The sequence below is a fragment of the Leucoraja erinacea genome, unplaced genomic scaffold, assembly GCF_028641065.1.
Source record: "Leucoraja erinacea ecotype New England unplaced genomic scaffold, Leri_hhj_1 Leri_520S, whole genome shotgun sequence".
NCBI lineage: Eukaryota > Metazoa > Chordata > Chondrichthyes > Rajiformes > Rajidae > Leucoraja > Leucoraja erinaceus.
The window spans coordinates 75001-92272 of record NW_026576422.1 but is presented as its reverse complement, the minus strand read 5'-3'; the positions used below and the strand labels follow the sequence as shown (position 1 = coordinate 92272).

Genomic DNA, 17272 nt, shown 5'->3' with positions numbered 1-17272 from the left:
GGCCGAGATGGCCTGTTTCCGTGCTGTAATTGTTATATGGTTATATGGTTATTGACTCAGGGGGGCTGAATACTTTTGCACGCCACACTTTTCAGTTTTTTATTTGTAAAAAAAATTTAAAACCATGTATCATTTTCCTTCCACTTCACAATTATGCACCACTTTGTGTTGGTCTATCACATAAAATCCCAATAAAATACATTTACGTTTGTGGTTGTAGCGTGACAAAATGTGGAAACGTTCAAGGGGTATGAAAACTTTTGCAAGCCACTGTATGATTCTGTTCCATTCTGTTTGTAGTTTGTTTGGTTGTTTGTTTGTTTGTCGTTTTGCACAAAGTCCGCGAGCATTGACACTTTTCATTTCACTGCACATCTCTTATGTGTATGTGACGAATAAACTTGAACTTGAACTAGGTAGAGCAAAGGGGAAGATACAGAGTGCAGAATATTGTTCTCATCATTGTAGCCGAACAGGTCTAGAGACAAAGTCCAATGTCCGTAATGGATAGGATAGTAGTGAAAGTTGGTGAGTTAAAGTGTTCAATGATGCTCAGGCTATATCGCTAGATATACAGTATTGCCTGACCCGCTGAGTTGCTCCAGCACTTTGTGCCTTCTTTGGCCAATGGTGGCGTTAGAGCAGTGCTTCTTAAACTGGTGAATGCTTCACCAAAGAGTGAATGAAACTAGGGGGGTGAATGAAGAGTGAATTACTTAATTTATTCAGATATTTATATATTTTTTTCTATTTCAGTCAGGCTGTAAGTGGGTATTGAGTGGTGATTGGAGAGTGAGGGGTGGGTGTGAAGTGGGCCCAGAGTTTGCAGACTGGAGTCAGGCTTATAGAAAGTCATGTTTAAGAAGGAACTGCAGTTGCTAAAAAAATCGAAGGTAGACAAAAATGCTGGAGAAACTCAGCGGGCGAGGCAGCATCTACGGAGCGAAGGAAATGGGCAAAGTTTTGGGTCGAAACCCTTCCTCAGACTTATAGAAAGCTAAATTAGTTGGACACTAATATATGAAATCACATACTCCATGGTTTTGTTGAGCTGGTTTTCCAAGAAAAGAACTGCAGTAATCAAAGCCCTAAAGGGTAGGATGGGGCTGAAGCCCAGTGTTTAGATGTTGGAATGGTTTTTTTTTTTAATCATTCTAACAGAATGATTTTCCAACTCCAATGGTAGTTAAACTTTTTTTTCACTCATTCACTCCTAGTTTTCTTTACATATTTGCAGGATGTGCAAAAAGTTGAATAAAATAATCACTTAGGAAATGAGTTAATTTATGTTTTTTGTTCAGGTTACATCACTGATGATGTGTTCAGGAGCATCTATCAATCATTGTGCTGGTGGTGAAATCAGTGGCGACCAGGAATAGACTGGTTGACAACCAAGAATAGGGTGGTGATGACTGGAGAGACAGTGGACAGCTCGGAAAGATGGGTTGGCAGCCCAAAACCGCATCCTCTGAGAGGAGGAGACCCAAATCACGCTACAGAAAAACACATGGAAAATACCCCCAGGGGTGCCCGAGAGGGGGAGAGGATGAGCACCTCAATTGGATGGATCAAAGGTTAATGACTAATGGCAACAGACTATGAGTATCAAATGCAGATGTGGGAAGGTTTGGAAGAACAGCCGAGGCCTGAAGATTCACCAGACCCGGGTGAAGTGTTTGGAGGGACAGGGAGTGTCACATCACACAGGTATTTTACCTGATGAGACGCAGGAGGAGCCGGGCCCGGAATCACCCCATAGAGCCCGAAGCCTCCAAGTGACGCAACTAGTCCTTTGGAACAGTTCTCCGGAGAAGGTTCGAGTCAGATGGCCTCAGGCCTGCAAGACGACAGTCTGGCATCAGTTCGACGAGGACGTCGACAAGGTGCTGGAAGCAACTGCGAAGGGAGACGTGGATCGAAGGTTGAGGACGATGACGACAATCATCATCAGCCTAGCTGTGGAAAGGTTTGGAGCAGTGGAGAAGAAGCCGGCCAGAACACCTTTCATCATGAACCAACGATCAACAAAGATCCACAAGATACGGCAGGAGCTGAACTCCCTCAAGAAGCAGAATAAAGAGGCCAGGGAAGAGCAACATACCCCCTTGGCTGAGCTGCGAACCATCCTGAGGAAGAAGCTGATGACCCTCCATAGAGTTGAGTGGCACCGAAGACGCCGGAAGGAAAGAGACAGGAAGCGAGGAGTATCCTTCATAGACAACTTCTTTGGCTTCACCAAACAACTACTCGGGCAGAAGCGCAGTGGGAGTTTGGCTTGCTCTAAGGAGGAGATCGACCGGCACATCCAGCCGACCTACAGTGTGACCCCGTCAGGCAGCAGGAGCTGGGCCAGTGCAACATCATGATAAAACCACCTCCACCCATCAAGGAGTTTGATAGTGGAGAGCCTCTCCTGAAAGAGGTCCAGGACGTTGTGAAGAGAGCAAGAGCTGGCTCAGCCCCTGGCCCAAGCGGAGTCCCCTACAGGGTCTACAAGAACTTCCCCTTGTTACTGAAACGGCTGTGGAAGATCCTGAAAGTCATCTGGAGGAGAGGGAAAGTGGCGCAGCAGTGGCGATTCGCTGAAGGAGTCTGGATCCCAAAGGAGGAAGATTCCAAGACGATCGATCAGTTCAGGATCATCTCCTCGCTGAGCGTTGAAGGCAAGATTTTCTTCAGCATAGTGGCGAGGTGGCTGACCAACTTCCTCTCCAGCAATGGCTACATCGACAGCTCAGTGCAAAAGGGAGGCTTAACTGGAGTGCCGGGGTGTCTAGAGCACACGGGAGTGGTGACCCAGCTCATCAGAGATGCCAGGGAGAACAAGGGAGACCTCACAGTGCTCTGGCTTGACCTGGCCAACGCCTACAGCTCCATCCCGTACAAGCTGATCCAGACAGTCATGGCCAAGCATCATGTGCCCCGTGGGGCCAAGTGGCAGATCTCATTCTGGACTACTACAACCAGTTCAGCATGAGAGTCTCATCAGGGTCAGTAACATCAGAGTGGCACAGACTGGAGGTTGGGATCATCACAGGCTGTACCATCTCTGTGATCCTTGTTGCCTTGGCGATGAACATGATCATCAAGTCTGCTGAGCCAGAGTGCCGGGGCCCTCGGACCAAGTCAGGAACGCACCAACCACCAATCAGAGCCTTCATGGACGACCTGACTGTCACCACTGAGTCAGTGCCAGGAGGCAGGTGGATCCTGCAGGGGTTGGAGAAACTGATTGGATGGGCAAGGATGAGGTTTAATCCAGGACAATCAAGGTCACTGGTGCTGAAGAAGGGCAAAGTCATGGACAGGTTCCGCTTCAACATCGAAGGGACACCAATCCCAACTGTCTCCGAAAGGCCAGTGAAGAGTCTTGGCAAGGTGTTTAACAGCAGCCTGAAGGATACAGCATCTGTCCAGGCAACCTGTCAGGAGCTGGAGAGTTGGTTGAGAGCAGTGGACCAGTCGGGGCTTCCCGGCAAGTTCAAGGCATGGATTTACCAGCATGGTTTCCTGCCAAGGATACTCTGGCCACTGCTTGTCTACAAAGTCCCAATATCCATCGTAGAGAGATTGGAGAGGAAAGTCAGCAGCTTTCTCAGGAGGTGGCTGGGACTGCCCAGGAGCCTTAGCAGCATCGCCCTTTACGGAAATAACACCAAGCTCCAGCTGCCCCTGAAGTCCCTGGAGGAGGAGTTCAAGGTGACTCGGGCCAGAGAGGTGATGCTGTACAGGGACTCCAGCGACCCCAAGGTGGCTCAAGCAGGGGTGGAGGTGAAAACTGGGAGGAAGTGGAGAGCCGGCAAAGCCGTGCTGCAAGCAGAGTCCCGGATACGCCACAGAGTCCTGGTGGGAGCAGTGACTCGGGGAAGAGCAGGCCTGGGAATCTTCCCATCTCCCCAGTTTGACAAGGCCAAGGGGAAGGAGAGGCGCAGGCTGGTCCAGGAGGAAGTGAGGGCAGTGGTGGAGGAGGAGAGGTGTACCAGAGCAGTTGGATTGAGGCAGCAGGGAGCCTGGACAAGGTGGGAGCAGGCCATGGACCGAAAAGTCACATGGACTGAGCTCTGGCAGGCTGAACCACAGCGCATCAAGTTCCTGGTCCAGGCAGTGTATGATGTCCTGCCCAGCCCATCGAACCTCTTCATCTGGGGCAAAGCGGAATCTCCAGATTGCCCGCAATGCTCAGGCAAGGGGACGTTGGAACACATCCTGAGCTGTTGCCCAAAGGCTCTTGGGCAGGGCCGGTACACATGGCATCACGACCAGGTTCTCAAACCCATTGCAGAAGCCATCAGCATGGGAATCAGCAGCTGTAGACGAGAACGCCCCACCACCCAGATGATCACCTTCGTGAAGGCCGGAGTGCAGCTGCCAAGAACCACAGCAGCCAGGAATCCGTCAGGAATCCTGGCGACTGCGCAGGACTGGCAGCTTTCCGTAGACCTGGTGAAACAGCTGAAGTTCCCACAGCACATTGCCACGACCACCCTGAGGCCAGATATCCTCCTGGTGTCAGAGGTGTAAGTTATTGGGGGCAAAATCCTCCAAAATTATGGAAGAACTCAGATAAGGACATGGACATTTTAAAAAGACAGACTTGCTGGCTGCTAAGGAAAAAAAAACAATCCACAAAGAAAGAATCAGTTTCAAGTTTCAAACCTGTCTGGCCTGTGGACTTGGGCATCACACAACTGGGCGAATGGTGTGGGCAGGAAAGGCTGGGACGGAGATAACGAGATTATCTTGGAAACACAAAGGAAGGTACCGAGCCTCAGCAGACGGTGGTAAACAGGCCAGCAGCAAGCACAATCACCATCGTGGATGACCCATCCATCGGGACAATGGGAACCCATCCAGGCAATGGGATAACGATCAGGCTGAGGGATCATGACATCAGCAAACCCCTTATCATCGGAAGCCTATTGTTCATGCCAGATCGAAGCTGGGAACCCTTTTATCCAGAGGACCACCTGGGGGTTTCAAAGGAAACTCAGGTATAAAAAGCCGGAGTCAAGCCAGAACTCGCTCTCTCTTTCTGCTCTGCTGGACGGCTCGTGACCCTGCATCGACCTAGCTGTAAGGATCCCAGTGACCTGGTGAACTTCCCGAAATAGGATAGAGCTTGAGAGAAGATGGGGAAATAGGGAGTGTACTTGCAAGTAAAATTGTGTAAAGTAAGTTTTACGATGTGCCCGATAGTTTTCCTTCCATAGTCTTAGTTTAAAGCATAAGTTTAGCCACGTATTTTGTAGTGTTGGTGAGATTCGATTTCTCATTGTTTAATAAAGCCTGTACATTTTAGACTTGCTTTGAGTCCATCTTGGTTTCTGTTTTCCCTCATCAGCACACTCTGGTCAATTCAACCTTTTATCATATCCCACCATAATTCCGAGGTCTAGAACCCAGTGGAATCCCTTTTGTTGTATTCTCTCCCTTGGAAACCGCTCGAGTGGAGTGGTGGCCATTTGACCCTCCGACAAGGGAGAGAATAACTCGGGCAGTTGGGCCCGAAGTGGAGTAAAGAGAAACGCAAAACCCCTACAGAATGGCGACCAAAAGCATCGTCTTGTTGGAACTGACTGTGCCGTGGGAGGACTGTCTGGAGGAGGCTCATGAGAGGAAGATGGCCAAGTATAAAGAGCTGGTCATAGACTGCCGCAAGCAGGGCTGGAAGGCAAGGTGTTTGCCCATCGAGGTTGGCTGCGGAGGTTTTGTAGGGCAATCGCTCTACAAAGCCTGGGCATCAACGGAGTGGCGAGGAGAAGGGCCATCAAGAACACCACAGAGGCAGCGGAGAAGGCCTCGAGATGGCTCTGGATCAGGAGAGGAGGTCCATGGGGAGGAGCGAATGCCACCTGAACACAAGTCGTGGTCTGATCAACCACGGCTGGGTCGCCTGGGTGAGGGTGTCTGATGTTGAAAGACTCGAAACACCAGGTTACATCACTGATGATGTGTTCAGGAGCATCTAGCGATGTATTTGTATCAATTATACACAAAGAAGAATAAGATGAAAATTACCAAAAAAACATCAGAAAATTTAGTGAGGGTGAATGAAATGTTGTGATAAAGACTCAAGGGTGAAATGCCACTGATATAGTTTAAGAAGCACTGATTTATAGCACCTTAACACGGGGTGCTTTCAATGTTTAGCCTGCATGAACGTTGACTTTACTTTCGACTTTAGAGATACAGAGCGGAAACAGGCCCTTCGGCCCACCCAGTCCAGCGATCACCCCGTACACTAGCACTATCCTACACACACTTGGGATAATTTACAATTTTAACAAAGCCAATTAACCTACAAACCTACACGTCGTGGGAGGAAACCGGAGCACCCGGAGAAAACCCACGTGGTCACAGGGAGAACATGCAAACTCCGTGCAGACAGCACCCGTAGTCAGGATGGAACCCGGGTCTCTGGGACTGTAAGGCAGCGACTATACGGCTGCGCCACTGTGCCGCCCACTACCGCTGCTGTGTCCTTATAGCAGTGTATGTGGGAGTAACCACCTCATTAAACATAGAGCTGTACAGTACAGAATGTAGAGGGGAACTGCATATGCTCGTTCTTACTGAAGATAGACACAAAGTGCTGGAGTAACTCAGCGGGTCAGGCAGCATCTCTGGAGAAAGGCACAAAAAGCTGGAGTAACTCAGCGGGACAGGCAGCATCTCTGGAGAGAAGGAATGGGTGACGTTTCGGGTCGAGACTCGTCTTCAGACTTCATATTGCTTGCCCAGCATCCCTGGAGAAAATGGATAGGTGATGTTTCGGGTCAGGACCCTTCTTCAGACTGGTCGACCGAAAGTGTTCCCACCCGAAACGTCAGCCATCCTTTTTTCTCCAGAGATGCTGCCTGACCCGCTGAGTTACTCCAGCACTTTGTGCCTGTCTCCAAAACAGTACTGCACTGGAACAGGCCCTTCGGCCCATCTGTGCCGAACATGAAGCCAAACTAAACCATTGGTGTACTGTTGGTATGGGGTTATTATGATGAAGATACGTCATAGGCACGAAGGTAAGCTAGCCAAGAATATAAGGGAGGATAGTAAAGGTTTCTTTAGGTATGTGAAGAGGGAAAAAATTCAGTAAGACCAAAGTTGGACCCTTGAAGACTGAAATAGGTGAATTTATTATGGGGGACAAGGAAATTGCAGATGAGTTGAACAGGTACTTTGGATCCATTTATACTAATGAGGACACAAACAATCATCCTGATGTACTAGTGGCCAGAGGATCTGGGGTGACGGAGGAACTGAAGGAAATCCACATTAGGCAGGAAATGGTGTCGGGTAGACTGATGGGACTGAAGGCTGATAAATCCCCAGGGCCTGATGGTCTGCATCCCAGGTACTTAAGGAGGTGGCTCTAGAAATAGTGGATGCATTGGTGATAATTTTCCAATGTTCTATAGATTCAGGATCAGTTTGTGGATTGGAGGGTAGCTAATGTTATCCCACTTTTTAAGAAAGGCGGGAGAGATAAAACAGGGAATTATAGACCAGTTAGCCTGACATCGGTGGTGGGGAAGATGCTGGAGTCAATTATAAAAGATGAAATAGCCACACATTTGGATAGCAGTAACAGGATCGGTCCGAGTCAGCATGGATTTACGAAGGGGAAATCATGCTTGATTAATCTTCTGGAATTTTTCAAGGATGTAACTAGAAAAATGGACAAGGGAGAGCCAGTGGATGTAGTGTACCTGGACTTTCAGAAAGCATTTGATAAGGTCCCACGTAGGAGATTAGTGGGCAAAATTAGGGCACATGGTATTGGGGGTAGAGTGCTGACATGGATAGAAAATTGGTTGGCAGACAGGAAACAGAGAGTAGGGATTAACGGGTCCCTTTCAGAATGGCAGGCAGTGACTAGTGGGGCACCGCAAGGCTCGGTGCTGGGACCGTAGCTATTTACAATATACATCAATGATTTGGATGAAGGGATTCAAAGTAGCATTAGCAAATTTGCAGTTGACACAAAGCTGGGTGGCAGTGTGAACTGTGAAGAGGATGCTATCAGAATGCAGGGTGACTTGGACAGGTTGGGGGAGTGGGCAGATGCATGGCAGATGCAGTTTAATGTGGATAAATGTGAGGTTATCCACTTTGGTTACAAAAACAGGAAGGCAGATTACTATCTAAATGGTGTCAAGTTGAGAAAAGGGGAAGTACAACGAGTTCTGAGGGTCATTGTACATCAGTCAATGAAAGTAAGCATGCAGGTACAGCAAGCAGTGAAGAAAGCGAATGGCATGTTGGCCTTTATAACAAGAGTAGTTGAGTATAGGAGCAAATAGCTTGTATAGGGCCCTAGTGAGACCGCACCTGGAGTATTGTGTGCAGTTTTGGTCCCCTAATTTGAGGAAGGACATTCTTGCTATTGAGGGAGTGCAGCATAGGTTTACAAGGTTAATTCCCGGGATGGCGGGACTATCATATGCTGAGAGAATGGAGTGGCTGGGCTTGTATACTCTGGAGTTTAGAAGGATGAGAGGAAATCTTATTGAAACATATAACATTATTAAGGGTTTGGATACGCTAGAGGCAGGAAACGTGTTCCCGATGATGGGGGAGTCCAGAACCAGGGGCCACAGTTTAAGGATAAGGGGTAAGCCATTTAGAACGGAGACGAGGAAACATTTTTTCTCACAGAGAGTTGTGAGTCTGTGGGATTCTCTCCCTCAGAGGGCGGTGGAGGCCGGTTCTCTGGATTCTTTTAAGAGAGCTAGATAGGGCTCTTAAAGATAGCGGAGTCAGGGGATATGGGGAGAAGGCAGGAACGGGGTACTGATTGGGGATGATCAGCCATGATCACATTGAATGGCGGTGCTGGCTAATGGGCCGAATGGCCTATTCCTGCACCTATTGTCTATTGTCTATTGGCACGTGCTGTGTAATGTCCTATGGTTAATACAACAGATCAAGGTCTGAGAGATGAACTATTTTTTGGTAAACTTTATAAGGGAGATAAAGTGAAGGTCTCATACTGAAAATGGAGACATAAGTGCTGGAGTAACTCAGCAGGTCAGGCTTAATTGCTGGATTAAAGGAATAGGTGTTGTTTCAGGTCGAGACTCTTCTTCAGACTTCAGTGTAAAGTCTCATACTGTTGGATGTACTGACATGCACTTTTCATAACTTCATGTGTTAGGAGCAGAATTAGACAATTTTGGCCCATTGAGTCTACTCTGTCATTCAATCATGTCCTATCCAGGTACCTGTCTAACTGTTTCTAAAACGTTGGGATAGTCCCTGCCTCAACTACCTCCTCTGGCAGCTTGTTCCATACACCCACTGTGTGAAAAAGTTACCCCTTGGATTCCTATTAAATCTTTTCCCCTTCACCTTGAACCTATGTCCTCTATGGTCCTCGATTCCCCTACTGGGTAAAAGGCTCTACCCGATCTATTCCTCTCATGATTTTATACACCTCTATAGGATCCCCACCCTCATCCTCCTGTGCTCCATGGAATAGAGACCCAGCCTGCTCAACCGCTCCCTATAGCTCACACCCTCTAGTACTGGCGACATCCTCATAAAGATCCGATTGAACAGAAACACAGCGAGTCTTGGCTGCCCATGTCTTATAGTTTAATTCCATTCATCTCCAGTGGTTTGTCATCATCATGTCTGAATTTCATGCCTCTCAGCTTCATAATGAGCAGCACGAGAGCCACTCCCACCAACACCCCAGCCACAGCAATGAGCACTGCCACCCACGCTCTCTCCTCCGTCTCGGGCTCCGATGTAGCGTCCGTGATCTCCGGCTCCGACGTGACCGTGACCTCTGGCTCCGACGTGACCGTGATCTCCGGCTGCGATGTTGCGCCCGTGACCTCTGGCACCCCGCCACTGTTGCCACGTGTGAACAGGTAAGGTGAGTCCTACGGGGAACAAACAAAGATAGCAAAAGGATTTGAGTATAGGAGCAGGGAGGTTCTACTGCAGTTGTACAGGGTCTTGGTGAGACCACACCTGGAGTATTGCGTACAGTTTTGGTCTCCAAATCTGAGGAAGGACATTATTGCCATAGAGGGAGTGCAGAGAAGGTTCACCAGACTGATTCCTGGGATGTCAGGACTGTCTTATGAAGAAAGACTGGATAGACTTGGTTTATACTCTCTAGAATTTAGGAGATTGAGAGGGGATCTTATAGAAACTTACAAAATTCTTAAGGGGTTGGACAGGCTAGATGCAGGAAGATTGTTCCCGATGTTGGGGAAGTCCAGGACAAGGGGTCACAGCTTAAGGATAAGAGGGAAATCCTTTAAAACCGAGATGAGAAGAACTTTTTTCACACAGAGAGTGGTGAATCTCTGGAACTCTCTGCCACAGAGGGTAGTCGAGGCCAGTTCATTGGCTATATTTAAGAGGGAGTTAGATGTGGCCCTTGTGGCTAAGGGGATCAGGGGGTATGGAGAGAAGGCAGGTACGGGATACTGAGTTGGATGATCAGCCATGATCATATTGAATGGCGGTGCAGGCTCGAAGGGCCGAATGGCCTACTCCTGCACCTAATTTCTATGTTTCTATGTTTCTATAAGACTGGTTGGGGTTTAATGACACCAAATCACTGTTACACTCTGTAATGGAGTTGAATCCACATATGTTGCATGACCCATTAGTGGGAGAGTCTTGGACTAGAGGGCACAGCCTTAGAATTAAAGAACGTTCCTTTAGGAAGGAGATGAGGAGGAATTTCTTCAGTCAGAGGGTGGTGAATCTGTGGAATTCTTTGCCGCAGAAGGTTGCGGAGGCACATTCAGTGTATATTTTTAAGATAGATTTTTGAATAGTGTACAGGTGTCAGAGGTTATGGGGAGAAGGCAGGAGAATGGGGTTAGGACGGAGAGATAGATCAGCCACGATTGAATGGTGGAGTGGACTTGATGGGCCGAACGGCCTAATTCTACGCCTATCACTTGTGGGATAACCCACTACCTTTAGACTTTGGAGATACAGCGTGGAAATAGGCCCTTCGGCCCATCGAGTCTGCGCCAACCAGCGATCTCCCCATACACAAACACTAGGGACAATTTACAATTTTACCAAAGACAATTAACCTTCAAGCCTGTACGTCTTTGTAGTGCGGGAGGAAACTGGAGATCTCGGAGAAAACCCACAGGTCATGGGGAGAACGTGCACACTCCGTACAGACAGCACCCGTAGTCGGGATCGAACCCGGGTCTCTGGCGCTGTGAGGCAGCAACGCTACCGCTGCGCCACCGTGCCGCCCCTTGTGAGAGCGGGATAAATGAGTGCACACTAGGATGGGGAGGGTGCAGAGGAACGAGGGGTGTAAGCTGCCCAAGCCCAATATGAGTTGTTGTTCCTCCAGTTTGTGTGTGGCCCCACTCTGGATAATGGAGGAGGCCCAGGACAGAAAGGTCAGTGTGGGAATGGGAAGGGGAGATCAAATTGCTCGGTAACCACGAGATCCCAGTGGGCCTTGGCGGGCCGAGCCCAAGTGCTTAGCAAAATGGTTCTACCACAATCAGTCTGAAGAAGGGCAAAATGTCACCTATCAGAGGATCAGGCAGCATCTCTGGTGAAAAGGAACGGGCAAACTCCTTATAGACAGCACCGGTTGTTAAGATGGAACTCGGGCCGCTGGGGCTGTGAGGCAACAACTCTATCGCTGCACCACCGTGCTGCCCCGACCTGCCAGCCTAAAGAAACTAAACGACAGTGCAACATTCATGTATTGACCTGAAACATCCCCTATCCATGTTCTCCACAGATGCTGCCTGACCCGCTGAGTTACTCCAGCACTCTGTGAAACGTCACCTATCCATGTTCTCCACAGATGCTGCCTGACCCGCTGAGTTACTCCAGCACTCTGTGTCTTTTCTGGTGTTATTTTGCACTGAAATTTGTGCATTGGAAGGAGCCCGGCATGAATGCTGCGTGTGAACTGGACTGGTCGCTAATAAAATGTATTAAACCACTATCTAAAGCCTCTTTTACTTACTGAGTTCGGGCACTTCAGCTTTCTTCTGTCATAGGTAAAGTTGTTGTAATTTTGCTTCTGACCGACAGGTTCGAGCTGGAGGAGGACAAACAGAATGAAGACCCATTAATGAATAGATTAGTGAATAGATTAGATGCACAGTCTCTTGCCCAGAATCGAGGACCAGAGGACATAGGTTCAAGGTGAAGGGGAAAAGATTTAATAGGGTTCTGAGGGATATCTTTTTCACACAAAGGGTGGTGGGTGTATGGAACAAGCTGCCAGAGGAGGTAGTTGAGGCCAGGACTATCCCAACCTTTAAGAAACATTTAGACAGGTACATGGATAGGACAGGATTGGAGAGATATGGATCAAACGTGGGCAGGTGGGACTAGTGTACAGGGCTGCTAACATTGGGTGAGAATTGGGAGGGAGAAATTGCAAGAGACCAAGCCCGAAGGAGCGTAGTGACCGAGGAGGGGGGAGGGAGGGGAAGGGTATGTGGGGGGGGGGGGGGGGGGGGTGGGTAGGGTGTGGGAGGGGGGGGTGCCCCCCTCCATTTGGTACAGAGCTTTTTCATTTTTCTGCTTTAAATTGTGCATTTCTGTATTCATACCACAACAATGATAAAAAGATCTTTGTTTTGATTGCTCCTACCAACATGCATACATTATTACATTACAGTTAATATGTACCAAGGGCAAAGTAATATGTACCAATCCTCCATATTCCTAATTACTTTTACATTGAAGTGATTGAAATCCAAGTGAAGTTTAAATGGCATCAGAAGAATAAAACCTCCGGAATAGATGATATTCATTACGTGGTTGGTTGGAGTCAGTATCAGCACAATTACTATATTAAACTTTGAATCTTCAGATGTCCTGGTTCAAGCTAAAACTAAATACAAATAATACCCTCCTCACACATTCCCCTGGAAACATAGAAACATAGAAAATAGGTGCAGGAGTAGCCCTATTTTCGGCCCTTCGAGCCTGCACCGCCATTCAATATGATCATGGCTGATCACCCAACTCAGTATCCCTTACCTGCCTTCTCTCTATACCCCCTGATCCCTTTAGCCACAAGGGCCACATCTAACTCCCTCTTAAATATAGCTAAGTATCTCTGTCTCCTTTAAAATATGCCCCTTGTTTGAACAAGCTCTTAAACATCGCATCTGAATCAGTTTCCATCTGATTACACTCCTTGAGGATGTTCATCTACGTGTTCAATTAATAAAACAACGAGATTGGGGACATTTCTATTCAACCTGTCAAAGGAATTTGGGGGGGGGGGGGGGGGGGGGCGGAGTTTAGAAAAAGTCAGTGAGGAAAGCAAACATAATAGTTGAGTGGCAAATGACAATAGTGCTACCTTCCCAATATTTAACTGAAGGAAATAATGGTTTATCGGGACTGTATGTTGTGACAGACGGCCTGACACCTTGCATGTCATTTTAATATCACACTTATCCCATCCCCCTGGATATTCTGGATTAATAAATTAAAGTTTTGTCAACTAATTACAAACCAGGCTAATTACAAATCAATAACATTAGCCAACTCCGAAACACGAAGCGCTGAGCAGTGGGATCCGGACATCACGGACAACTGGCCTCAGTTCCCCGCTCACACCTGGCAGTGCTCTCCGTGTGAACCAGGGGCCACAGAGAGTTTAGGATAGTGGGGAGGCTGAGCGTTCACTGATCACTGGCCTTGGGGGTACCCGGCAAAAGAGTGAAGTGACCAAGTGGGGGGAGGATGTGGGAGGGGGGTGTCCTCCATCCCAGGGTAGGGACTTTTTCAAATTTGATGTTTTAAAATCATGTTTTAGTGCATTGTAGAAGTATGATTTCAATGTTTTTTGTTTGAAGTATTTTTAAGAGGTAACTATTTAAGGGGTAACTTTTTCCACACAAAGGGTGGTGGGTGTATGGAACAAGCTGCCAGAGGAGGTAGTTGAGGCTGGGACCATCCCAACATTTACGAAACAGTTAGACTAATACATGGATAGGACAGGTTTGGAGGGATATGGACCAAAAGCAGGTAGTGTAGCTGGGACATGTTGGCGGGTGTGGGCAAGTTGCACTGAAGGGCCTGTTTTCACACTGTATCACATTGTGACTACATTATACCTCCACCATGCATGAATGCTTCAAAATCAAGTGTCGAGTTTTATTGCCATATACTCTAGCATAGAAACATAGAAAATAGGTGCAGGAATAGGCCATCGGCCCTTCGAGCCAGCACTGCCACTCAATATGATCATGGCTATTCATCTAAAATCAGTACCTCTTTCCTGTTTTTTCCCCATATCCCTTGATTCCGTTAGCCCCAAGAGCTAAATGTAACTCTCTCTTGAAAACATCCAGTGACTTGGCCTCCACTGGCTTCTGTGGCAGAGAATTCCACAGATTCACAACTCTCTGGGTGAAGAAAGTTTGTCCTTATCTCAGTTCTAAATGGCTTACCCCTTATTCTTAAACTGTGACCCCTGGTTCTGAACTCCCGCAACATCGGGACCATTTTCCCTGCAGTTACAGTAAGTGAAAATCTAGCAGGCAAGCAGGATGCTTTCTCCTACCACCCCCATTTGAAGTCCACTATCTTCCACCGTTTCTACCCAGTGCTTGGTACCTACTTTCAGCAGTCACTTGTTGTCCTCCAGAATGCACCGAGCCGCAGCCTAATCCATGCCGGTCACCAGGGCGAATTCAGCACAGAGACTCACACGGCAGCGGCACAACGCTTCCGACGTCTCCGACGGCCCGGGACTCTTGCACTGAGGCTGCTCCATGGCCGGAGCTGCAGCGAGCGACTCGCTAGCCCGGCAAACGCTCGCCAGCCCGGCAAACACTCGCCAGCCCCGGCACCCCGTCCGCATCTGTCCCCGCCGCTGCTTCTGCTTCCATCCCTCCCTTAACCCCGGCTCTCCAACACCCGCGGTCCATGCAGTTGATATTAGTTTTGAAATTCTCGTTGATCACAGAATTTCTCACGACAGAGCGTGAGAAATTCTGTGATCAGCGTGAGAGCGTGAGAATTGGGCAAAATGCGTGAGTCTCACACTCAATGCGTGAGAGTTGGCAGCTCTGAGTGTAGCTGGGACATTGTTGGCCGGTGTGGGCGAGTTGGGCCAAAGGGCCTGTTCCCACACTGTATCACTCTATGACTCTATGGGATGCACAAACACATACCATGTTATTCCATAAGCCGATAGCCATCTCAGCTTGACCTCGTTCACTTAAATGGAAGCAGTCTACTGAGAAGAAGTCCAGGTCCGGCTCACCCATCTAGAAAGGAAGGAGCAGAGGAATAAATCACATTTAGTTTAGGGATACAGCAGGAAAACATGCCCTTTGGCCCACCAAGTCCATCGATACACTCATGCACATCGCTCTGTGTTATCCCACTTTCTCATCCACTCCCTACACACTGCGGGCAATTTAAACCCACAAATACTTACATCTTTGGGATTAGTTTAGTTTAGTTCAGAGATACAGCGCGGAAACAGAGCCTTTTTCCCACCGAGTCCACACCGACCCAGCGATCCCCGCACACTAACACTGTCCTACACACGCTAGGGACAATTTACACATTTACACCAAGCCAATTAACCTACAAACCTGCACGTCTTTGGAGTGTGGGAGGAAACCGAAGATTTCGGAGAATACCCGCGCAGTCACGGGGAGAACGTACAAACTCCGTACAGACAGCACCCGAGGTCAGGATCGAACCCGGGTCTCTGGCGCTGTGAGGCAGTGGCCTTATATGTAAATTAGTTCATGCCGCGTGCGGGGTGCATGTGTTGCGCATGGTGAGGCGTGGAATCGTAAGCGGTGGCGCGCGGTATCGTGCGGCACTCGAGGATTTAGAACAGGAACAAAATCCTCACGTGCCACCCGCGTGACATATCGCGTAAGCACGCTGACGCATTGGTGCCGTACGCTGGCGTCCCGACGTTTCACGTGTATCGCGTGGTGACAGGTGGTTACGTCAACGTCCTTGCGTTAACGTACTGCCGCGCGCCGCAGGGTATTCTAATGACGTCACGTGCACCAGACGGCTGTGCCGACGGGTGATGACGCGTGATTTGTGCGCGACGCCGCGCATCACGACGCGTCGACCTATTTTACATATGACGCGTAAATGAGGCGCAAATGACGGCCAAGTGGGACAGGCCCTTAAGTCTCAGTGCTAAGATAGACACAAAGACATTTGTGCAAATCTAAAGAAGTGGGGGGTTTATCATTACCTAACTTTATATATTACTACTGGGCAGTGCATATTAAGAACATAATATACTGGCTGGATAGTTCCACTCAGCAGTTGGAGTGGATAAGAATGGAGAAAGAGGAGTGCTATCCGCACGATATAGGAACGATCCTGCTCTCACCGATAAAATTGAATAGTATAATATATAAGAAGAACCCAATTATTCACAATATAATAAGAATTTGGAAACAAATAAAAGTATCCTTGAAATTAAATAATTTATCAGTACTAACCCCACTATTGAACAACCCCGCATTCAAACCTTCTCTCATCGACAACACATATCAACAATGGGATAGATTGGGGATTAGGAAAGTAGGGGATATGTATGAAGTGGGCAAACTGTTATCATTTCAACAATTAAAATTAAAATTTAAATTGAAGGATAATCAATATTTTAAATATATACAGGTATGTGACTTTATGAAGAAATATACACATAGATTTCAAACTATATTTTTAGATCCTTTAGAAGAAGCAATGAATATTAAGGCTGATTCACAAAAATTAATATCATACTTTTATAATAATATATTAAATAGAGAATCACCCTCAACAGAAGCATTAAGGGAAGATTGGGAACATGAGCTAATGATAAAGATCTCGAAGGATAGATGGGAAAAGTATTTGATGAATACACATAACTGTTCTATTAATGCAAGACATAATTTAATTCAATTCAAATTATTACATAGACTATATTATTCAAAAACGAGGTTGAATAAATTTTATCCAAACGTCTCTCCCAGATGCGATAAATGTTTGTTTCAAAACGCTAATATAACACATTCATTTGTAGGATGTACAAAGTTGAATAAATTCTGGAGTGATATATTTGATATATTTACAAAGCTTTTCAAGTCAAGAATAGAACCCAAAACGGAATGGATTATATTTGGAATAATAGGAGAAGATACCAATTTAAATAAAGATCAAAATGTTTTTTTTAATTATGGGTTAATAATTGGAAAGAAATGGATGCTTAAATTTTGGAAAATTACAACCATACCAACTGTTAAAATGTGGATTAGGAATATGATGG

General features: G+C 47.4%; 1 protein-coding gene across 2 annotated transcripts in view; it reads right to left on the bottom strand.

The window, feature by feature from the left end:
• Positions 1 to 9585: 9585 nt before the first annotated feature.
• Positions 9586 to 17272, bottom strand: part of plb1 (phospholipase B1) — an 81063-nt gene continuing 73376 nt past the window's right edge. For both annotated transcript variants that reach the window (XM_055630749.1, XM_055630750.1), the window contains 3 exons: positions 15153 to 15248; positions 11975 to 12049; positions 9586 to 9887 (listed from right to left, as the gene is read on the bottom strand). In XM_055630749.1, the coding sequence (XP_055486724.1) occupies positions 9588 to 9887; positions 11975 to 12049; positions 15153 to 15248 (471 nt within the window). In that variant the 3' untranslated portion in view covers positions 9586 to 9587. The remainder of the gene's footprint in view (positions 9888 to 11974; positions 12050 to 15152; positions 15249 to 17272) is intronic.